The sequence below is a fragment of the Cyanistes caeruleus genome, chromosome 1 (assembly GCF_971803275.1).
Source record: "Cyanistes caeruleus chromosome 1, bCyaCae1.hap1.1, whole genome shotgun sequence".
Classification (NCBI taxonomy): domain Eukaryota; kingdom Metazoa; phylum Chordata; class Aves; order Passeriformes; family Paridae; genus Cyanistes; species Cyanistes caeruleus.
Window position 1 is genome coordinate 98,615,425 of NC_141701.1, and position 24,266 is coordinate 98,639,690.

The 24,266-nt window shown below is 42.3% G+C and overlaps 1 protein-coding gene across 1 annotated transcript in view; it reads right to left on the reverse strand.

Annotated features, from left to right (window-relative positions):
• Window positions 1-14,597, reverse strand: part of AMPH (amphiphysin) — a 124,760-nt gene extending 110,163 nt beyond the window's left edge. The window contains exon 1 of the mRNA XM_086844481.1: window positions 14,338-14,597. Within this exon, the coding sequence (XP_086700607.1) occupies window positions 14,338-14,406 (69 nt within the window). The 5' untranslated portion in view covers window positions 14,407-14,597. The remainder of the gene's footprint in view (window positions 1-14,337) is intronic.
• Between the last annotated feature and the right edge of the window lie 9,669 nt (window positions 14,598-24,266).

The window sequence follows — 24,266 nt, forward strand, 5'->3', positions numbered from 1 at the left end:
TTTTGTCTTTTTTTCTAATACAGATATAAAATATTTCATGTCAAACACATCAGTGTTGAATTTTATACATATTTGAACTTTTGACCAGTCCTCTCTTTCTTATTTTTTAGAATGTGGAAATACTGAGACACTTTCCCTTTAATTTTAAACATGTAGCCTCACTAAAAATAAAATTCTTATATGAAGTCACTGGCCCTTGTTAACCATTCTGTCACTTTAGTCCTGTATCAGCACTGTCTTGTGGGTATCATACACAGGTTCTTCATTGTTTAATAAATTATAAGTTCTTTAAGGCTGAATTCTTTAATTCTCATAGCATCAAACAGTTATCCAGCCATCTGTTTGGGTTCAATTTATATTAAACATGAGTGTGCTTACTCTCCATATTTGCATAAAATTATGTGAAAGACATTTTTTTAATCATAGTACCTAAGTAAAATGGAAAAGGTCATTGTAGAGGATGTGGAATGTTTTTACTAAAACTTTAGATAGAAGTTGTATTCTGTTGTGGGATGACCTATACAGCAAAGGACAGAAAGAACCTCAAGCAAATGTGGTAAAAGTACGGAACTTATCTAGTGGCTTTTTATCTTAATCATATATTGCTTGTCTACCACCTTCCCATTGCAACCAACATCCCTTGACAGAGCAGTGATCAATTAGTTTCCCAATAATTCCAATGACTACTCTCACTTCAAGGGATGCACAGACTGGGCATGTGTCAGTATCATGTGTATGACTTTTACATGTCCCTGATTTGTAACTGTTAGAAACTTTGTTGTTGTACATCAAACTAGACTGCCCTAAAGTCTTTGTGCAGAAAAGCATTAGGTTAGGGAATGAGAAAATTAATGTGAAGAAAAAAATGTGCTCTCAGCTTCTGATGGCATACATATCTTATGGTGGAAATTAGTTTGTGACACTTTTAGGAAGCTTTTCTTGAACCCTTTGCTATTTTCACTTTTTTTTTCACAAGACTTAACAAAAAAAGACAGATCCATCACAGTCCACCAGAGGTGGTTTTGGGTTTTTTTGTTCAACGTGTAATGATAACACCCCCTCTGAAGAACTGAAAATACCCTGAGCTTCAGAGTGAGAGAGGAGGAATAGCAAGTGCTTGGCATTTGAGACTGACTTCACACTGGTTGCTTTTTTAGATCCATTCAGTTCACAAAAAATTCCAAGATGCATTAATATGTAATAAAATTTGCTTGATTGGTGACTGCTTATATGCAAGTAAGGAATCTTTCTGTATTAAAGAGTGCAAAAAATATCCTTCTTTGAGTCAGAGAAGGGAAAAGTCTGAGTCAGGTTGATATGACTATTCTGAACCCCTTCAACACTTCTGATAACAGATGCTACTGAGTAATCCAATAGCAGTATTAATCACATACTTCATGGTAAGCCTTTGGTAGGTTGGGCTACTGATGGGCATTAGCAAAATCATATTGGTGTAAGTTCTTTGAGACAAACTGGAAATTGGATACTAGAGGGAAAAAAATATTTATTGCTCACAAAAACAGGGCCTTCAGAGAAGTTACTTAGCAATCTCAATACTGCACAGTGCTTTTTTTAGAATATCCTTTTTTTATGGGGTACACTTGTTGTTATTTCTTTTCCAGATAAACATTGCCTAAGGAAAACAGCCCTCACTATAGAAACAGGCATGATCCAGGTTGAAACACTGAGAAAAACACACTGTACTCAAGTTTGCATTCATCCTGCAGTCTGTAAACATGTGTTCTTGATCCAAAATATTTCCCAGTCCATATTTGATGGAGCTTGTTCCTCTCCATCTTCCTATGGAAACTGCTAAGTCATGACTTTTGGAGGAGTGACTAGTTTAGGAATTAAGATGCCATTCAAATGGCATGTGTGTGTTTGCCATCTAAGGGTTGCCTGAATTTTTCCTGATTTGCTTCTCAGTTTGGCTGTCAAATCAATGTAGATTTGTATGAAAGTAGCCAACTTCTGAATTACTGTTTATTTTTACCCTAATATGAAACTTTGCATAAAAGATTCTGGCACTACGCTTACAACAACTGTGTTCTTGGATTGGTATTACAGGAAAACATGATGCCAGGATGCTGTTAAGAATAAAACCCTGTTCAGCTCTGCACAGTATCAGTGATGTTCGTAGTCTCTGAAACAGGCATTTCAGACCCTGGAAGCATAAATCTCACGTGAGGGTTTTCTGGGTTTTTTTTAAGCACAAGAATAGAGAGCAGGAGTAAGCTCAAAAGCCCTGGGATACAAGCAGCACCTTGACTTCACCAAATCTGGAGTGACAGCACTGCTGGGCTTAACCCTAAGGCTACAAGTTGGGTGACGTTCCTGTGAACTCAGTTGGAGCTCCCGATAAAAGCAAAGCTTATGAATGTAGCCCACTGCAGGCTCATTCACCTTGCACATTTGCAGTTCCCACAATACCTAATTACTGTCTTAATTATTGGCAACTTATCTCTCCATTTCTCCTTCCCTGTCTTTTAGTTTTTCTCCAGACACTCAGCACTGCCAATGTGCGATGCTGTCACTTTATTCCCAGTTTTCCCCCACACAGGGAGGACCTTGGTCAGCCCTGCAGACCCTCAGGGAATAGAGCCCTGTTCCAGCAGCACCATCTGTCCCTCCTCTCATGCACAACAGGAAACAAATAAAATGAAATGAACATCCAGTATTCTTTCATAGCCTACAACTCAGTTTGGAGGCTCAGTACTGATTTTTAACCAATCCAAAGTGTGCAACCAGGCTCACCTATCAAGTAACAGAAGTCAAATAATTTTCTAAATGGCTTTCATGGTTATGTCTGCAACAACTTTTTTGGTGAGATGCATAAGAGAGAAAGGGAAAGAGCAAGCAGTAAAGAAAGGATGACACAAGGGAAACTGAAAGAGATAAGGAAGGAAAAGGAAAGTTTAACAAACATGAAGATACAACTTTCCTGGTACTAACTTTGCCTGCACATTTTGGTTGAGAATTAAACAGAACAATGTTTAGAGATGTACTATCAAAAAAATCACATTTTGGTAGTTCACAATACTCTCACATCATAAAGAGCATATTCATTTCTTTACTAATTAATCCAGAAGCCATTGAAGAATAGAGAAGGAGGTACGTGCTATTTTTTAAAATCAAAGAAATCTCCTTGCACTGTTAGATTTCCACATTTCTTTAAATCCCGATTCCATATTTCAAATTCACACCACACCTCCAAAAGCACAGCTTGTGTTTGGCCTTCAGCTAACCATGAATGTTAACCTCATTCCGTTGTGCTTGTCTTCCACTCACTGCTTCACATAGTATGAATCCACTCCTTTACCATTTCCTGACTGTGTCCTGCAGTGACCATGCTGTGCTAGCAGCAGCTAACCAGCCTTTGCCTGTCTTCAGTTACTTCCATGCACTTTTCTCCTGAAGAGTTTCTCTCCTGAGCAAGATAAACCACAGGAATGCCTGCCCCAGACCAATCTGCCTCTAAACTGAGCCATGCTCTTGCCTCTCTTCAGGCCTCAGTACACCTATGTACTGTTCTTTCGCTTCTGTCTCCTGTGCTCTGCCTTTCATCCACAGCTACTGTCTCGCCTCTGATAAGAATTTGGTTAGTACAGATTTGAAAAACATAAGGCAATTAAATTCTTTCCTCTCCGATTACCCTCATTAACCATTCCTTATGATTTTTACAGGACTAAAGTTTGTCCTATAGTTAAAATTACTGGTAGCATTATTTTGAAAAAAAATATTTCATGTTCTCAGCAGATCCGTTTCTGCAGTGTCTCTTCTATATTTAAAAAGTTCATTCAAACTGCATAGAATGGCTACACCAGTGTGAAAAGATACACATAAACTAACAAGGATTTAGGTTACAATAGCAAGTTAAACAACAGGAAGCCTTGTTGCAACAACAAGCAACAACATCCACACACAGATCTGTGCAGGTTTAAAAGGAACATAATATTTTAATTTATTCCTCTGCATGTCCTACATGCAAATAAGTCTTTAAACAACTTCCTGGATCTAAAAACTAATCCATGCATTTTATGTGAAAAATCAGTGTCATTTTTCAGATCTCAAAGACCAATTATTCTCCACAGAAAATGGACTGCCTATATTTAACCAAGCTTCTTCTCTGTATTCAGTGTTTCATCTCCTTCTACTTTATGCTAAATGTGTATTAAGCCTGTACATGTGGGTCATTTAGCTGGGCTTTGGTGAGATATAAAGCATGAATCATCAGTATAAATAACTGTTCTTATGGAATTACAGACCACCACCTACCTCTGCTACATACTGTTAACCCCCTATACTTCTGTAAAGACACAACTAACTGCTTACCAAGGATCACAATCTAGAAAGGAAATTCTTATTATCTGTGTTCTTTAGCAACTTTTATTTTCTCAAACCTCTACTTCATTAAAAATAAAACACCAACCTACTCCTAGCATGTCTTTCAATTTATCCTGGGAAAAGCAGAATAGTCAGGGTTTTTCAAGCATGTGTACATATTCTCCTCTTTCATATCACAGATAAAGAGGATAGACTGCAGTTCATAGACTGTAGCATTGGCCTCTGTATCAATACAAACCACAGATTTAGCAATATTGTGGGTACCAAGAAGTGGGCTTAGAAAGTGATGTGCTGGTTTTGCACTAATTGACATTTGCCAAGAAGGGAAGGAGCCACCTATGGAAATTATTTTTCTGGGAGGGGCTGCTAAGAGCTTCCTCTGTGCCTAGCAAAAACCACTAGCTGTCTAGCTCTGAGAATTGACTGCCTAATAAATCATTAGAAGCTGAGTCCACCTCTGTGAGATTCACATTTTAAAGGCGGGCAAGGCTGGGAAATCGCTCACTTGGCTCATGACTTTTGCAGAGGTAACTGTGCTGGTTGGACTGGCCCCACATGGCCCCTTGCAGCCCAGACGAGATTTTCTGCCCCCGAGGGGTGGTGAGCGGGCTGCTGAGCCCCTCACTGGGGAGTTCACCAGGCCCTGTCCCAGTGGGCAGCTGGGGCTCCTTCCCAGTGGGGCTGGGCTCCTTCCTGGCAGAGCCCACGGGTCCTTTTTCCAGCGGCACTGCCGGGCCATGCCAGCCAAGGGCTACATCAGCACCAGGAACAGCCACGCAGCCAGGACCAATGCTGAGAGTGGCCCTGCAGTCAGCACTGGAGGAGCAGTCGAGGGCCAAGAGTGACCATGGCATCTTGTACCGGGAGCAGCCACATGGCCAGAATCAGTGCAACCACAACAGCCGCAGGTGCCCGTGGCTGTTTCAGCACGGCTCGCAATGAACTTGGTTTGTTTAGCCGCTTTTAGCTGGTGGTGCTGCAGACAGAAGGACAAAAGCAGCTGCAGCTTTCCTTGTTTCCCACACTCCACATGAAGAAAAGCGCTGAGTGGAGCTGGTGGCCAGCATGGCCCACAGGGTGCTGGCCAAGACCCCGTGAGCAGCAGCGAGAGGCACAGGGAGCGATCTCCCCAGTGCACAGCCTGGATGAGAGCAACCTTTCAACACTGCAGAACTCTATAAAAACTGTTTAAATTGATAAAGCTTGAGAACAAATCAACCTATGAGCACCAATTCTCTCTCACCTCAGGAAAAGGAAAGGATGAAGACACGTAAGGAAAACAACATGGAACTCTGAGGTCAATAAAAGAGTCAAATTCTAGTTAGGAGGGGATTGAGGAGATGCCTTCGGCTGAAATCCTCTTTGTAAAGCTATGGTAAAGATATATTTTTGATGTATCAGACTTCATTTTTTTCCCTGCAATTCATGAGGTGCTTGGGGGGATGCAGCATTCACCCACAACCCATGAGAAAAGGGCACTCATGCTGGAGCGTGTGGATGCTGAAAAGCTGTAATCCAGTGAGAAGCTTGAGCAGAGACAGAGATGAGAAACTTTACCCTGTGGATAGAAGAAGAAAAGCCTCTATTGCCAGAGATAAAAGAAGAGAACTTTTGGGTTTTTATGCTGGAACAGTTCATCCTTAAAATAGTACCCCATAAGTTGACATGGCCCATGAAAGCAGCTTTGGGAAAGCTGCAAGGCATGGGAGGGACTTTCACACTGCAAACAGATTTTCCTTTCCCAGGCAGCTGATTCATTGTGACATTGAAGCCATGAGAGGACTGTTTCTTGCAGAGAAGTCTCCATGGCATGGCGTGACAAAGTCCTCTCTCTACAAGAACTGATAAAAGACTAGTGCAGGGGTGGTAACTGATGGAAAATCCCAGGTTTTGTCTCTATGTTGTCAGTTGGGAAAGAAAAGAAGTCGTGGAGAGGGGATGAGAAGTGTTATGGTGTTTTTATTCTGATTCTTAATATTATTTTAGTTCTGTTAATAAAGTTTTCTTTATACTTTTTAAGTTTTGAGTTTGCTTTGCCCTCCTCCTAATTCATATCTCACAGCAGGAAATAAATAAATAATTCTACTAGGTGCACTGGTGATTTTAGCCAGCACTAAATCCACTACAAGTGAGAAAGTTGAGATTTCAAGGCAGCATCAAAGGAATTGATCTGCTACAGAGACAGGAAGAACAAAGCAGAGGATCTTATCAGTAAGTAAGAAGGAGCTTTTTGTCAGAAAAGAGGTAGTAAGATAAAGAAAGCACAACAATAAGTAGCACTAGTAGGGCATTGGGAATCTGAGCCCAGAGCCCTGAAGTGTGGTACAGTCCCTGACTTTTTTGTGACCCTGCCCACTGGAAAGGCCTCTGAGCATTCCCTCTGCCCTACCAACATTCTGAGAAATTGTCTATACAGAATTTGACCAACTAAGTGCTTGTCCACACCATTACTCACTTGTAATTAGTTTTGTCCCCAATTCTGCAGAATCTCACAGGTGCTAATATCCTACAGATAACAAAGAATAATTATTGAGACAACAGAAAGAAAGGTACAGCCACTACAGAGAGGAACAGGGTATCTCCTGCTTAGCCTTCTCATAACACAAGCAGAAATATGTTGTTACATGTGTGTTTACTGCACCCTAAGTTTTACCATGCCCTCTTAAACAATTAATAAACTCCAATTAGCAGAGACTCAACATGACCAAACATGACACAATTGCTTTCCGGAGTTGGTCATTCGTTTATCATTCTGACAGCTACCAACTAACTAGCCACTCTTTAAGTCTCGAATAAATGATTCTGTGTTCAAGAACAGCAAAGATGCACTGTCGCATAGCACTGATGCTGATGCCACAGAACATTTAGGGAAGAGTGACCCAGCACTCAAAACACTCTGGATTGGAGGCTCCAAGCAGCTGAGTTTGCAGCAGAGCCCAATGAACTAAACCAAACAACTGCTCCCTAAGGAAAATGCCCTCCGCATCAAAGCAGCAGAGCCACCTTCTTCTACTCCTTCTCCCTGCACACTGCAGTCCCTGAGACTGGCAGTGACTGCTGCCTGATCAGGGTTTTGGTGGGGTTGAATCCCTCTGTGTATATTTTAGGCAAATGAAAAATCTCCCTGCCATCTTCAGGCGAGTTCAGGGAGCTACAGTCCTATTCACATCACATTCAAAATGTTGTTAAAGGGCATTCTTCACCCTTTATTTTTGTTTTCTTGAAAGGTCAGTATACTTCCATCATCCTACAGTGGCTTGGCACGCCACTAAGAGAGGCTGCCCGCAGCCTGGACAGGTGTGTTGCAGGAAAGGTGAGCACAGGCATGCTGCTCTCCCCTTCCATGCTCACTCACACCTTTTACCTAGCCTGATTTTCTCTGCCATTTATCTCCTGATATCCTGAAATATCCTGCTATGACAGATGTTGGGCAGTTTTCTTCACTGTTCCTCCTAGCCAGTGAATAAAATCTGGGCCACTGAGGTGAAAAGCAGCTTGCATTCTCCTTTCCTAAACTCATCTACTGCTCTCTTCCCCTTGCCATCTACAGCAACTGGTTGCACCAGGGTCCAGCACACATCCCAAGAGGCAGACACTGGTGATCAATCCAGCACAGAAATTCCAGCGATTTCCAGATACCACCTCAACATTTCTCCTCACACTCTCAGCATTGCCACAACAGGAAGGTGGCATGCACAGTGGCATGTCTGCAGACCACTGACAGCTATCACGGGGCATTCCTTGGGTCAGAAACATTAAGTCTTAGATAATATAAAAATGCCAAATAGATGACCTGCTAGAGGAGCAAGATGTAGTGAAGAAGGCAGTCAAGACCCAAATCAAATGAATTAGATTATTAAAAGTTTTACTTTATTTTTAATAGAGGGTTTAAGTGAAGCACAGAAAGAACCACAGAGGAAGGGACCCATGCTAAATGAAATGGGAAAGAATAAAAGATGAAATTGTCGAGCAAGAACGGAGGATGAGGCCACATTGATACTAATAATGCTTTGGCCAGTGAACACAGAGCTATGGATCCCCTTAAAACTTAAGAATCAGCACTTCCTTGTTTTGTGGAAACTAAATGACAATGAGAAGGAGTGTATTATGTAACATGTTACAGGATCACAGTTAATACTGCATAGATGAGGATAACTGGGAAAGAAGAAACTGATTACCTTTCCTTACAAACCAGGGGAAATATCATATGAGAACCTAATAGGAAGGAGCCTTGGGGTTTTTTTCTCTCCCCTTTCTTCTATGCTTTGCACCCAGAAAACCAAAACGTACCTCTAACCTTTTAACCTGTACATTAGAAACTAAAATGTGAAAGCAATCAATATTTTATTAAGATCTACTGTTTCCAGTTAGATCAGAGGGAACACTGACAAAAGAGGAAAACCACTTCCAAATTTTGAGGCAAGAAGAAAGAAAACATTCCTCTACAACAAGGAAAGCTAGAATGGGGAATAAAAAATTTGAACTGCAAAAAAAGACATTTACTTCAATGAGAAGAGAACTTTCTGACTGAAGGTGCCTAAGCAAAGGTACAAATCAATTTAGGAAAACTGCAAAATCTCCACCATTACAAACTTAAAAAAGATGGCAAGAAAATAATTCCTGAGGAATAATTTTATGTACAGTTAATTCCACTTTTGTAGTAGGATGGGCCAGATAACCATTTGCACTCCATCTTTTCTGTAATTTCTATAAAAAAAGAAAAGACTTTTAAAAAGGAAATTCAAGTTTTCATTACACTTGAACCTGAAGACAGAAAAAGATCATCTGCATAGTTTAGACCCATACTATTTACATGAGAATTTGTTGATTTGTTGGTTTTGTTTATAAACTTAAGAGATTAAGAATTAGTTCTTCAGAGGTGGAATTGCCTCATCACTGTGTGTGCTTGTGTCAGCAGGGCCACAAATGTCAAGGCCAGTCATAATACTGTAATGATTCCAGTATAATACATTTAATAATACCTGTGGGGCCAACATTTTAGATTGTTAGACAGTAGTTTACTGTTACAAACCTGAGGGTGCTAGAACTATGCATGATTCTGCACCTGGGATGGAGTAATCCCAGACATGAGTCTGAGCTGGGAGAGGAGTGGCTGGAGAGCAGCCCTGCAGAAAGAGGTTGGCAGGAAGCTCAATGGGATCAGCAGTGGGTGTGCCCTGGCAGCCAAGAGGTCAAACCTCATCCTGGGGTACATCAAACACAGCATCACCAGCCAGCCAAGAGAGGCGATTGTCCTGCTGAATTCAGCACTGGTGCAGCCTCACTCGAGTACTGTGTGCAGTTCTGGGCCCCACCATTTGAGAAGGATGTGAAGGCACTTGAAGGTGTCCTGAGAAGGGCACCAAAGCAAGGGAAGGGGCTGGCAGGAATGTGCTCTGGGGAGTGGCTGAGGGCACTGGGCTTGTCTGGTTTGGAGAGGAGGAGGCTGAGGGGTGACCTCACTGCTGCCTACAGCTTCCTGAGGAGGAGAAGTAGAGAGGGAGGTGCTGGGCTCTTCTTCCTCTCCCAGTGCTAGGACACTGGGAATGGCTCCAAGCTGCGTCCATCAGGGGAAGTTCAGACTCAACATGAGGAAACATTTTGTGACTCCAAGGTGGCCAAATACTGGAATAGGCTTCCTGGAGAGGTGGTCAATGCCTCCCTCCCCGCTATGCCTGTCAAAGCTGAAGAGGCATTTGGACAGTGCCCTTAAAGCCATGATTTAACTTTTAGACAGCCCTGAGCTGGTCAGGCAGTGGGACTAGATGGCCACTGTAGGTCTCTCCCAGCTGAACTATTCTATTCAATTAGAGTTGTTGGGTTATAGAAGAGAGAATGAGATAAATTGTGTTATACATTGGGTTATTAGCTTAAATGGAATTTTCCAAAGAAACTTGGGGAGACAAATTCAGCCACTTCATTCAAGTAACCTTGTCCTTAGAATTGACTCAGTGAGCCTTGGTTATCCAAACATCTGTTCTGGTTTCATTTTAAACACATTGGCATTTCATTAATTTTTATGGCTGGGATGTAGTCTCCCAAATCGATCTTGTCCTTTTAAAACTTTCATCCATTTTCTTCAGCTGACTTTTGGCAGATTTTAACAGATGCTGCAAGCTCAGCATGTCCACACTTCCTGCATTTTGGGGTAAAAGTAATTGAAGAAATATGATGACCAGAGGATTTTAAGACGGCACACTCACTGATTCAAAATCAGGGTGTCAGGACACATATGCTACCACATAAAGCATCATCACCTAGATGATGTGAAAAATAGAGCAGCCAACTACTATTTCTATATAACTCTCAGAGCATCACTTCTAATGCAAGATAGAGATCTGCTCAATATTAAATTTTCTAGTTATTTAGCTTCTGTCATGTAAATAGTGACCAGACACACGCACTACCTACACTGTGCAACTAAAATTTCTCCTAGACAGCAAGAAACTGAAGATAATGATGGCATTATTAGAAAAATATCTTCCATAAATGAATCAGAATCACAGAATAAACTGAGTTGGAAGGGACCCACAAGGATCATTGAGTCAGCCCTCCACAGAACCATCCCCAAGAGTCACACCATGTGCCCAAGAGCATTGTCCAATCAGTTCTTGAAATCTGTCAGGCTTGGTGCTGTGACCATCTTCCCCCCTCATGAATAAGTTGCAAAATACTGTAAGATCTCCCCTCAGTCTCCTCCAGTGTGAAGTGACCAAGTGACCTCAGCCACTCATACTTGAAGCCTTTCCTCATGGCTGTTCATGATCTTCATTAGGTTGCTTTTAGGTCAATAGTTTTGCATCTTTCTTATATTGTGGCACCCAAAACTGCCCCGAGCACTTGAGGTGAGGCTGTAGGAGAGCAGAGCAGGACAATCCCCTCCCTTGTCCAGCTGGCCATGCTGTGCCTGATGCACCCCAGGACATGGGTGGCCCTCCTGGCTGTGTGGGCACTGCTGACTCACATTCAACTTTCCATTGACCAGGACCCCCAAGTCCCTTTCCATGGTGCTGCTCTCCAGTGTCTTGTTCCCCAGTCCGTCTGTACATCCAGGGTTGACCCATCCCAGGTACACAATCTGGCAATTTCTCTTGCTGAACTTCATTTGATTGGGGATTACCCAGCCCTCTGATTTGTCAAGTTCTCTCTTCTGGGCCTCTCTGCTGCCTTCAAGGGAGTCAACAGCTCCTCTCGGTTTTCTATCATCTGCAAACTTGCTTAGTGTCCCTTACTAGGGCTATCCCTTACTAGTCCTGCAGCCTAGTAATTTGTGAAGATGTTGAAGAGCACTGAGCTGAGGATGAAGCCATGAGGAACCCCACTAGTAACAGATCACCAGTTTGGTGTCACCCCATTGACTGTAACCCTTTGACACCAACCTGTGAGCCAGCTGCTCACCCACTGCATGATGTGTTTATCCAGCTGGGGGCTGGACATTTTATCCAGCAGGATTCTGTGAGAATATCAAAAGCATCACTGAAAACCAAAATTAAGGTCTATGTTCTAGAGCCACTCCATGTTTTTAATACATATGTTGCATCCATAATAGAAAGCAACGCAAAAACACCTTATAAAATATTGATCTGTAAGAACACATTCAGTAAACTGAAGGTGCACAAATCCAATATAAGCATCAAGATAAAAACAACTCAATGTATTTAAAACCTCTTTAAGCCAGTGTGATATTACACACCTGTCACAATGCCATCCTGTCCACACCATCACAAATCAGACAAATCATACATTTTCAACTCCTAGAAAAAAAATTACTTGTCATCAAGTACCCAAAACAAATAAACAAAACTCAATCAGTCCCATTTTGGGACTTTTTTTTTTTTTAGTAAAGTTTTAGTCAAAATAATGAAGGATTTTATGTTGTACTGACATAAATGAACTCAAACCTAACCAGAAATGTAGACATGAAAGAGTACACATGCACATCTCATGTAATAACAACTCATTTGCCAGCAAGGAGAAGGCAAGGATACAGAGCTACATGGTATTGTGACCTACTCTGTCAGACTGCTGGTACTATGATCTACTCTGTGTCATTAACATCATATAAATAACCCTGAAAATAAGCAACTTTTAGACCACTGATATAAGAAATTAGCACCACAGACACTATAAGGAGCCAAAATTGCCAGATGCCTGACTGCAATACATGAAAATCAAACTAGACAGATTTCCCCCTTGTTAGCGTGGTTGATCACCAAAGTGGAGGTAGAGCAGACCATCTGTCAGAGCCCAGCAGCATCTTCAATTTGCACCCAAGGCAACCATCAGAATCAAGGCACCTGTCTTGGGGGTAGTGCATGAGCAGTCTTTGAGAGGGATGGGGCATCTCAGGTATTCACATTAAGTTGTCCTCCCTGGTATGCCCCCACATTTCTGTGAGCAGGACCCCCACGCTGGAACAGACACAGCTTGAAGCAGTACATGTGATTATAACTTGCACCAGTGCTTTTCCAGATGGTTAATCATAACCACACTGACAAAGACATAAGGAAACAAACAGTATTTTTAGGCTTCTACTCCAAGTACAAACCCAAGTCAACTCACACCATAAAGTAATCAGATCTCTTCAAACTATTAAAGACTATTTATACTCTACCTGAAAACAGTTGCAGTCCAAATCTGCAAGAATGGAAACGCATCATGACTTAGGTGTTGGAAAGGCTAGTACTTTATAACCTGGTCAGCTAGACAGGAGTATTTGAAAGGGAAAATTAATCGCTAGTCTGTGACAGCCTCAATTATTAGATTCTTTGATAATAACACAATTATGTATAGGACTTTTCAACATATCAATTGTTGCATTTTTTCCTGCCCCTGGAGCTCCACAGAATTCAGTATTCGGACAAAAAGAAAATGAGGATTTATAGGCAGTGAAGTATAAGCAACACGTTCATAAAACAATCTTTCTTCATTCAGAGCCCTATTACTTAAACTGCATAACAATACAGGATATATGCCAGAGGGGTATAAAGGCTTTATTAACCCTCAAAAGACTTGCAACACTTCCTGACAATTCTGTTGGCAAAATTCATGCTGGCAACAGCTTTATCATAAACTGTGCTAACAGCAGACACGGCTGCTATGTATAGTCACACACAAATGCTCTTCTGTTGGGCCTAATATCTGTAGCTATGATCCTGTTTTGACACACACAACAGCTACACAGAAGCTATTTGTGCAGATCAATTATACCTATCAGCTTTCATTAATGAAGATGAACAAACGAGCAGCGGCCCATAAGGCCCTGGTCTTTGGTCACGAACTCCTGCAAATTCTCCCCGACTTGGCCCGTTGTTCATTTCCAGGGCTCAAGAACGCTAGAATCGGTACCGGCTTCCCTAAGCAGCACACGCTGTCAGCTGCGGAACATTCCGACCAGCCTCACGACATCCCGAGTCGCTGCCCACGACCCAGCGGCTGCTGAAGCGGGCGCGGGCCCCGCCAGCACCCCGGCCCCCGCGGGCTCCTGTCACCACACGCAGCGGTGTCTGTCACGCCGCGGCTGCAGCAAGGCGGATCGCCGCAGCCGGGGTCGAGCCGGCGCGGATATTAAAGGAAAGGCAATCCTCTTAGGAGGGCTGGCGGCGGGCGGTGAGGCGAGGCGAAGCGAGCCCGCGCTCAGCGCGCGGGCCGGGAAAGCGGCGCGGCCGTCCCGGGAGCGGCGCGGTGCCAGCCCCGCGGGCGGGCCCTCAAGGGCGAGGGCGCGGCGGCCGGCCCGGGCCTGCGGCAGGTGCCGCCGGCGGGCGGGCAGCGGGCGGCCGGCGGGGCCCGGGGCAGCGCGAAATGGGTCAGTTACGTAATAACGCCGGCAACCCCGGCCCCCGCCCGGCGCCCCGCGGGCTCGCACAGGGGGAGCCGCAGCGGCGGGCTCTGGGGGCCAGCGGAGCCGCATCCTCTGGCGGAGCCCGGGCACCGCCGCCGCACCCTTCTTCCCCCTCCGCCCCTTCCCAGCGGTTCCCCCGCCCCGCAGCGCACCTTCTCCTGGGCGCGGTTGAGGCGTTTCTGAACGTTTTTGGCGAAGATGCCGGTCTTCATGTCGGCCATGGCTGGCGGCGGGGATAGGGAGGGTGGGGAGAGAAGGCGGGCGAGGCAGAGCCCGGCGGCTACAAGCGGCAGCGGCGATGGAGGGATGGAGGGATGGAGAGGAGGAGGAGGAAGATGAGGAGGAGGGCTTTAAAGACACAGCAGGGAGAGGCGTGGCCACCGCCGCCGCCTCAGGTGAGCCGCGGGCCCCCCCTGGCCCCCGGGGAGGCGGCTGTCGGGAGCCCAGGACGGAAAGTGTTGTCTCCGGGAGATGAGGCGATTCCTCCAGGTAATAAAACACGTCAAGAGAGATAACGGGGATGATGGTTTCGAGAAGCACAGCTGATGGCTGCCTCCACTACTGGCACAAGCCCCCTTGTATAGCCAGAGAAACTTATTCCCCTGGAAGTTTCCACCAAGGCAGAGTCACTTCCAGGTCCAAACTCGTTTAACACTTTGCACTGTTTGGGGGCTGCAGCATCAAGCGCAGTAGGTGGGTGCTGCAGTTAGGGGATCTGCACCCCCCGGCTCGGCCCGGGCTGGGCTTTTTGGCACAGCCATCAGCTGTTCTGGGGTTACGTGCCCGTGAATGTGCTACACCTGACTTGCCATTGTGCTGCTCTCTACATCCTCCTCCCATCCATTCCTCACTCCTGTCTCAGTGTAGCAACCAACAGCAATAAACTGGTTCCAGTCTGGTTCCGTGGTTTTGATCTTATTTCTGAAATTACAACTTTAAATCAAAACTGAAGAGCAGTCATAGCCAAAGTCTCTGTCCTCCCCTGTCACTCAGGCACCCCAAAATCTTCTAGGGATCACGCAGCACCAGTCACTCAAGGTTGGCAAAGTCATCCTTCCTAGATACCAAGCCCCAAAATCACTCCTGGCATTTATTTCTGGTTTTTGGCCAAATGTGGAATTCCCTGATATGGAGAGTAGAAATCCAGCAGCAACCACAGCAAAGCAAGACAAAGCAAAACACTTGAACTCAACTCTCTTAGCCTGAGCCTGTATCCTTCTTTAGGGAACTGTCCTACGTTCACGTTTTCACATTGGTACAAAACACTAATCAGAAGGTCTTCTACCTGCCAAAAGAAAATGTCTCACATTCAGTAAGTCCAGCTGTGTTTCCTGAGACTGTGTATTTCTGACATCTGCTCAGTCTCACATGTGCCTTACACATTTTCCTGTACTATTAAGAAGTTGATTTAGCATGCCAACTGCAGCAGTAGTAATGTTTAGTAAGAGTAGATACTTAATTCTCATGTAAATATTATTTAAAAAGAAAAAAGTAATTACACAAAGAACCCCAAACCCAAAACAAATGCAGAAAACCAAAGAAAATGTATCACAGTAACCAAGGAAATTATTTTGTAGAAAAGATTATAGTAATGTCTTACAATGCTCTTTAACGGGTGAAAGATCAAAACAAAATCTCAGTGTGCATAGGGCTCTCAAATTCTTTGAGGTAATTTTTCACATCTTCAGAGTATCACTTTCTGGCCAGTTTGGCTTCTGATTCCACCACTTCAAGAATGATTAAAAAAAAAAAAAAATCATGAAAAGAGGTGGTCTTAACTGATTACTCATGCATTATCTTCACCAAAGGGTAGCAAAGATTGGAAGTACCAGCAGAACAGAATGCATTTGGTTGCCTTTGGGCTAGGAGAGGGAGAGAGGACACTCTCTTGTGCCCTTTACATCCCTGCTGTCTGATATTGTAGTAGAACCCTCGTCACCAAGCCCAAAAATGCTTTTTCATGCCAGTGGATGAGGAGAATGAAAATATGTTCTTAGTTAGACAGCCAGTCTCTTCCTCCTCAGTCAGTTGACCTGCACTGGCTTTGCCCCATTTAATGGCCTTGGACAACAGCCAGTTCTTTTTCACTAGCTGGTTTATCAATGTGTGTGTTGCTCTCCATCAACTAGATTTTCAAAAGTAATTATTAGCAAATAATCAGGCTGTTCTCTCCATACTCTCTGTCTGTTGCATATAACATTTATTGTAATTAATATAAATAACATTTATTGTAATTAATACTTCAGAGAAAATGTCTCCATTTAGATGTGTTTCAAAGCAAATTTTTCTCTGTGTATTGCTCATGCTTTAGTCTGAAATAGATGATATTTCAAAATGAATAATCCTTTACTACAATTTACCCCATTTTCTCCCTATTTTCTTGTTCTTGTTTATTTGGTGTTATTTTAAAATCCGATTTTATTTCAGTTTCCCTCCTGAATAGCAGTCATTCACAGAAAAATGCTCCTAGGGGAATGGTGATTTTTCAACATAAAATATTTAAAGGGAAAGGAAAAAGTAAATATTAGTACAACTGCTATGTCACCACTTTTTCCAGCTGTTGATCCCTGTTCACCCAAAATGCTAGTCAGAAAAGGAAGAAATCTGGATAATTTCTGGCTCATCAACATGGTTCCTCATCACACATTTCTTCTATACTGATCACTCTTCATTTGTATAAAGCAGTAGAATTAAAATATACTGGTCCAAAGGAGTCAATTTTACAGTATTGATGATAGAAAAAATTGGCAGGTATCTTGCAGCCATCTCCATTGCAATAATAACTAAAATAGAGTAACAAGTGGCTTGCACCTCTACAAATCACAGCATATGGACACTCACAATTCACACTACATGCAGCAGATAAAAGACATTCCCATTTATAAGCACACCACTTTAATATTCAGTGCAGTGGAAAATTGGGGTGGGAAATGAAACTACAGGGCAGCCTGGGAGTTGAAATCTCACTGTAGTGTGGATTTGGGGAGGCAGAATATATGGATAAAAAACCAAGGCGAGATGGGACTAATAGAATAGCAAACATGGGAAAACAATATGAGAAAATGAAAGGTTTCAGGTGTACAGGACTTGAATTTTAAATCTTCTTTTACATGTGACAACTTGGTAGTATACTTGCAGTTTAGGTCAGCATGTAATGGGCAGCAAAAGACTGTCTAAATTATCTGGGCAGTTTCTGTAGGTCTTGCTGACTTTTGTATGTGAGTCAGGGAGGGAAGAGCTGTCTGTCTCACATAAAAAGGAAAGTAAGGAACACCGTGGAAAACATGCATCCAAAGAAAAATGCTTTCATAAAATAAATGTAGTTCTAAATCCAGTAAAAATTTAGGAAAATTTTAGTAAACATCTTAAATTAAAACCCATACATGTTCTATATTTTAATATTTAGACCCTTGTTTTTAATTAAAATTCTTGTTGTTAAAGACAAATACAGATCTATTTATTTTTTTTAGGTTTTTCTTCATTGCCATACCTTCAGATCAACACCTCTCATCCATTAAAGTGCTATCAACATATGTTGAACTGGTACTTATGTTCCAGCACAGAACACCAGCTCCATCACAGGGAATCATTTTATCTGAAAGGTGCCCTTTGATTTCAGCCTCATTATTTGAATCTATCTAGCTTCACAGAGCTACATACAGGTAGGTGGTCTTCAGCAATGGCCTCACTTTGTTACTCTGGAAAATCTTTCCTGCTGACTTCAATCAGCAAATTTCTGGGTTGACACCCCAGGCTCTGAAACTACGTAAAATGAGCTTTACATGGGAAAGTATGACTAATGAAGGGCTGCAGAGCTCGCTCACAGAACAAGCACTGGTGATTTTTCCATAGGAAATTCACACCTGGATAGCACTCACAGGACATGGATGTCCATGCTGGACTTGTGGGGGAGGGGGTTATGTTCCTTCTATCCTCCAAGTCCTCTTCCCTGAAAAAAAACAGAGAAATTAACTTCAAATAGAAAAAAGCCCAAACAACTTCTGGAGAGTGAATTCCTGGAATTACTGCTGCCTCTGAGTGAATCTTTTCAGGTCTGAGGCAGTGCAAGTAGATAAAAAGACATGACAAGAGACCCAAAGTCCTTTAGGATGGGCAGGTGGGGGTAGGAGGAGTGAATAACTAAATATCACTTTGTTAATACCAGGCTTTTTTACTTTTTCTGCAGTTGGTGTGATGTGTTAATAAAATTCAAACTTAAGGAAAAGACAAGGGTAATAAGAAGATTTCTTGAGATCCAGTAATGAGATTCAGCACAGCCAGAGTTGCAGGGATCCACAGTTCCCTCCTCCCCTCAGCAAGGATAACTGGCAATATAGACCTGTTGCAATGGGGCCTGTGCAAAGAAATTGGCTTTATGTTCATCTTTAAGATGGCAACAGTGCCTTGATAGGCTGTGAATAGAATACTGATTCCAGCATTAGGAATAAATGCTGATCAGCATACTTGTGCTTTGGTTGGCCTCCTCCTGATGCTCTTCGTAATTAAAAGTACAGTGAGCTGCACAGAAGATGAATTTTGGTGAATTACACTGATAACATATGAGCTGTCCCACATAGGAAGGACACCCACCACACAATAAGTACCAACCAAAATTCAGGCTCCTTTAGTCTATCTGAGGTCAGTATCAAAAGAACATTGAAAACTGCTTTTCAAAAATCTGAACTAAAATGTGCTTGGCACATTTCATCTTTTCGGTCAGAAGGACACAGGCCTGAACCAGAAATATCTTTCTTTTTACCTGTCATGTAAAAAGGACAGAAAGGCTTTTTGTAGAACATCCTTTGGTTCTTTCCTGAAAGAAAAGTGAGTCTCAGTTAAAAAGTTCATTTGTCCATGTGAAATTTTCCATACTCCTCCTTTTCTCTTTCCCATCAAATATATGTACAAAATTCTTAGTATTTACAGTATTATCTAGAAATGCACACCTTTTGGTTTGCATAACAATAAAAATTAATATTGTAACAGTTACTCTCTCTCTTTTTAAATTTGTATTTAAAGTCGTTCCAGCACAATCTTGCCTTCTCTTTGGGGAATCCCTGACCACTAGTGAGTTCCTCTCTCAGGTTAGGCATTTGTGGGTCTTGGCATGCATAGCACCAATATGATTCCCTAAATTACTCTTTGCTTATGAATTGGCTCCTAATGATTATGCACACATCATATAGCATTATCTAGCCTCTCTGCTTTTATTCCCAGTGCTAATGCACATTTACACAGTGCCATTGCTTCCACCACTTCCGTGGGCTAGAAGGAGTGATGTAGCAAAAAGATGTGTAGTCCTAATCCTGAAATGTTTAAAATTTGGAGAAAAGAGACTAGCCATATCTATTCTGTGTGTGCCCCTAATTTAAAAAGGCCATGAAATGCAAGATAATATATACATGCAAAATTATGAATACGTTTATGTCATTATGAAAGCCATGCAATTTTTTTCTTGAAGAAGATAAACCACGATCAGTTGATTGTGCTGGTTTAGTATCTGACATGTCATTTTCTAAATATCAGGAAATTTTTCTTCCTAGTCACTTGAAGCTAGACTGTGGAGGTTGGAGGCCTCCTGTCCTGCGGAAGTTCTTGCCTTTACACTCACTGCTTTTCAAGGAAGCAATAATGATTTAGAGCAACCAGGGATCTGCTTGCACAGATACAGAAGATGGCTTGCAAAAAGCAGCACTGCCAAACTCATGCTACTAGTCCTAGACACATCAGGCATGTCCCAAAAATCCATGATCTGCAGGGAATAATGTGACTTCTGGCCACAGGAGAGACACTTTCATCATGAATACCATATAACATAGCAAAGAGTTAATCCAGACTTCAGAAAGGCATCCCTGGAGTGCCTGTCTGGAGTCTGTCAAGTTGTAGATTCTGCTGCTTTAAATTGTGTGGTCAAAAGTCAGATTTTAAACCTACAGACTCTCCAAAGATGACCCCAGCTTTTGATTATCAAGGATCCTTATTTAACTGTCCCCACTCTTCTTTCTCAGTACATTATTTGTTCCTAACTGAGCTAGATTTGTCCGGACTTCTCTTACTGCAATCCATCAATTTTTCCAAGGTATCCCAAAGTGAATTGAATGCCTGTCCTCTGCATCAGGACTTTGGGTATGCCAGTAATTTTGATTCCCTTATCAAAATTAGGAAGAGCAGCACACTCAAAAGTTGCAACATGCATTTCTCTTTACATAAAGAAAATATTTCATTCACAAGGGCTCCAGCTATATTATTCATTTCAGTGGTGTCCTAGACAGATGCTGTTAGAAGTAGTCCCTGGAGTCAGTTAAAATAGTCTTACCTGTAAATGTCCTGACTTGCTTAAGAGATTCTTATTTAGCTGTGGCTAGTGTATTATTCAGCACATATATATCCACATCTGTCTTGTTCTGGGTTTTTTTTATTGTTCATTTTGTTTTGTTCTTTTTCCCCAGGAAGGTTTCTGCAGCATTTAAAAGAGCTACCAACAAACAGCAGGGATAGGCAAAATATTCTTTGCATTCATGTCACAGCAGAACTTTATTTGGTTCTCCCCCAGTCTCCATTTCTGAACTGTTTCACCTCATTGTAAATGTATGCATGACAATAAACACTCCACTAATCCAGAGACTGTCTCTAGAAGGAAATTTGAACTATTTCTATCATTAGATGAAAAGACACTTTGGATGCTAACAGTTGCTATAACAGTCACTATAGGAACCAAACTCTTCCTAGTCCTTGGCATGCGAGACTGATTTTTCTCACACTGTGGGGAAAAGAAGTCTTTAGCTAATAATGTTATGCTAGTCTTATTTTAGAGGCATCTTTTTGCAGCTTCTTGCAGCTTTTATCAGAGGCAGCCTTGGTAAAAATGAAAATTAAATTTCAACACCTTCTCTCTTCCTTTTCCCCTCTTGAAAACAGTATTGAGAAATGTTCACACATTGCTACTCTTCTCTCTGTTGTATCTCAGAAATGACATGAAGAAGATGAGAGAGCTAACCACACAATAATGATACCTCCTGACTGTAGGTCTCAAAAATGTGCTTTCAGAAGGAAAACCCTTAGTAAATCTTAATTACCGATAGATAATAACTTTGACATATCGATTAATTATTTTTTTTAAACTGCAAATGCCTTTAGATGAATGCATCTTGTATAATCAATAATGAATGCACTGCTGTGTAGAGAGAGGTCATGGACTTCATGTACTACTCTGTAGTCCCTGAACACCTGTAAAACAGGGAAACTAAAATAAAATCTGTCATGCTAAGGAAAATGAGGAACAGGGTTAGAAAGCAGACTGAAGGTTAAGGCAGCTCTTGGTGCTGCTCTGGAATAAGGGTTTCCTTAATTTCCTGCTGGAATATTTTTCACTGTGCCCAGGCTTCTCTTCACCTCAGTGTAGCTTTGTTCAAACCCAGTATTTTCAAGTACCATCCTACTTTTCTTTTGAAACAAAAGCTCTAATCATGTCACCTTCAATGTCAAGGGAAGAATTTTTGATCAAGGTTAGTGGCATAGTAGATGAGCAATAAATAAATTTAAGAGTGTTAGTGGACTGAGTGCAGGTGTCAGTAGTATCACTACGTCAGAGCTGACACGCACCTTAACAAGGAGAACAAAAGGACTACTGAGAAATGGTGCAGAGGCATGGGTCAGAGCATTGATACACATGAAGCTAATTGTTACAGTATAGTTTGTATCTACCCATGAAAAAATCTTTGAAGCCTTCACCTGTTCTGTACGTCAAGGGAGAAACAAGTTTCTTCTGATCTTTCTCTACATTTCTGTGAAAAAAACCCTTCTTCCTGTTAGCCTGTATCTGCTAAAGTGCTTATAAAATCCAAAAAACAAAAATAAAAGTTAAAGGTATTTTTGAAAAGGAAGAAGGGGAGCCTTCTTGGGAAATCTTTTTTCTCATTATATCGTCTCAGACTTGGTGCAAAGTTGACATTGTGTTACTCCACCTTGCTGGCAGCAGAGAGAACTGAACTGAGCTGTCTGGAGCTCCATTTTGCAGGTAGAAGTCAAGGTCTGTGCCTTAACATGAGACCCGTGTTGAGGTGCTCATGGGAAGAAGTCCATAGAATGGTCAGGCACTTCTGTCCCATCCGTTTAAACCCTGGAGCAGAAATAGGATAAAAAACTTGCAGGAAATATTTTAAGAATGCCTTAAGAATTCATGGGAAAGTTAGGGATACCAATTTGCTTCACAAGGACTAAAGCTATTAACCATTCATATTGAGTTTCCCCCAAAATGAGCCCTCCACCCCTTGTCAAATAGACTTGGAAGGCAAACATACTCAGATTTCTGAGTGCGTAAAACTTAAACTCTGAAGCTCATGACATTCCAGCCTGATTGCGTATTTTTGGTCTATTTGCAGGATTTCACTGGGACTGTGGGGAAGTAAGGTCTACCTAATGCCAGGAAACTCCCTTGTGGTCTTCACCACAGCCCTGCAGAGAGCTGTGCTGGGACATGGGCTGCTTCAAAGCTGTTCCTGAGCTCTGTCAGGGCAGCCCTGTGTGTGCAGGCACCTGCTGAAAATCCAGGAATGGCTGTTGCCACAGACTGCAGAACAATTGCCCTCCAGACTGCTGCTTACAGCACTCTCGTGGGATTTGAGAGACAAGGCTTTAAGCAAGTCCCAGACCTCATGCTGCCCTTTGCAGGGTAGGTGCTCCAAATGCTAGACTATTACTAGACAAATGGGTGGTAGCAATCTCACCTCATGCTCTTCCCACTCAGAGAAGAAAAATCATGACTTAAGGCATCAGGTGCTGAGTCCTGTTTTCACAAAAATGCCTACCTACACCCATGTTCACACGAGAAAAACATCCCTATCTTCAGAATTTCTTAGCAACCGGCAGAAGTGCATCCACAGTCAGAGTTTCTCTGAGGAGCCTGTTTTCAATTCTCATTCCCACTGGGGCCTTGCATGACCTGAAGGGTGAATATGATAAAGTCCAGCTGCACAATCTGGGCTCAGGCTCTTGAGATAGAAAGAGACATGGTGAGAAAGCACAGTGGCTAGAAATACACAAAAGTAAACATCAGGCACAGACAACTTCATTGAACCTAGGGTAGACAGCAAATTGAGGAAATATCACTGGAAAAACTGTGACCTGAAAAGATATTAAAATAGAAGGGAAAAATAAGGAGTCAGAAAAGCAAAGTGAAGGATCAGCCCCTCACAAGGTGGAATGGAGGCCTGTCCTTGGCCTCTCAAAACTCATCCAGTGCTTTACTGGGGTGGTGGCTTGGCAGCTCCCCAGTCTTAGCAATTTGACAATAGTGAACTGTTTTTCAATTTGTCCTCCATGTGTGATATTCTGTGTAAACCCTGCTATTAGTTTCCATCTGCTTATGGTAAAAGCTGCCTGAACAAAGTGAGAGAGTCTGGGCTGCATAGTTAATTGGTCTTTTCTCTCTTTTCCACTCATCAGAGCTCAGGAAACTTCAGACACTGTCTCAGTCCCTCTAGACCCAACTTAGCAATGCAGTGTAGGATTTGCAGGACTGAGTTGCTGTGGTTTTATTTGCATCTGGGCCTAATGAAAGGTGAGGGCAACATATGGAGATGCAGAATTTTTCAGGGAGAAATGGAACATGATAAAGATGAGCAGAAGTAGACTGAACCAGATTGGTATAATGTAGATTTGAAAAGATATTTTAAGTCATGCTTTATATTATATGACTCATCAATATATTGCTCAACATGTAGAATTTACATGACACATTTCCACATGCTTTGAGATATAACTGAAACCTTGATCCAAAAATGCTGCCAATTACAGGGCTCTAAATTTAGCCTGTGGATGTCAGAAGGGCAGTAAGATGGGATCATTTATCACAAACCAACAAAACCTCTCTGCTGACACAACCCTTTTCAACATTCATTGCTTTGAGAACCTCCCCTACGTAAAGAGTTTGCAGAAGGTTAGCAACACTCAACCAGAGGGAGGGAGAAGTTGTCTATGCTATCATTGAAGCATATCACGATGCAATTGAACATGATCTGCTTTCTTATATTGATAATCCTTTTTTTAACTAAGATACATATTTAGCTTTAGTACAGTAAAA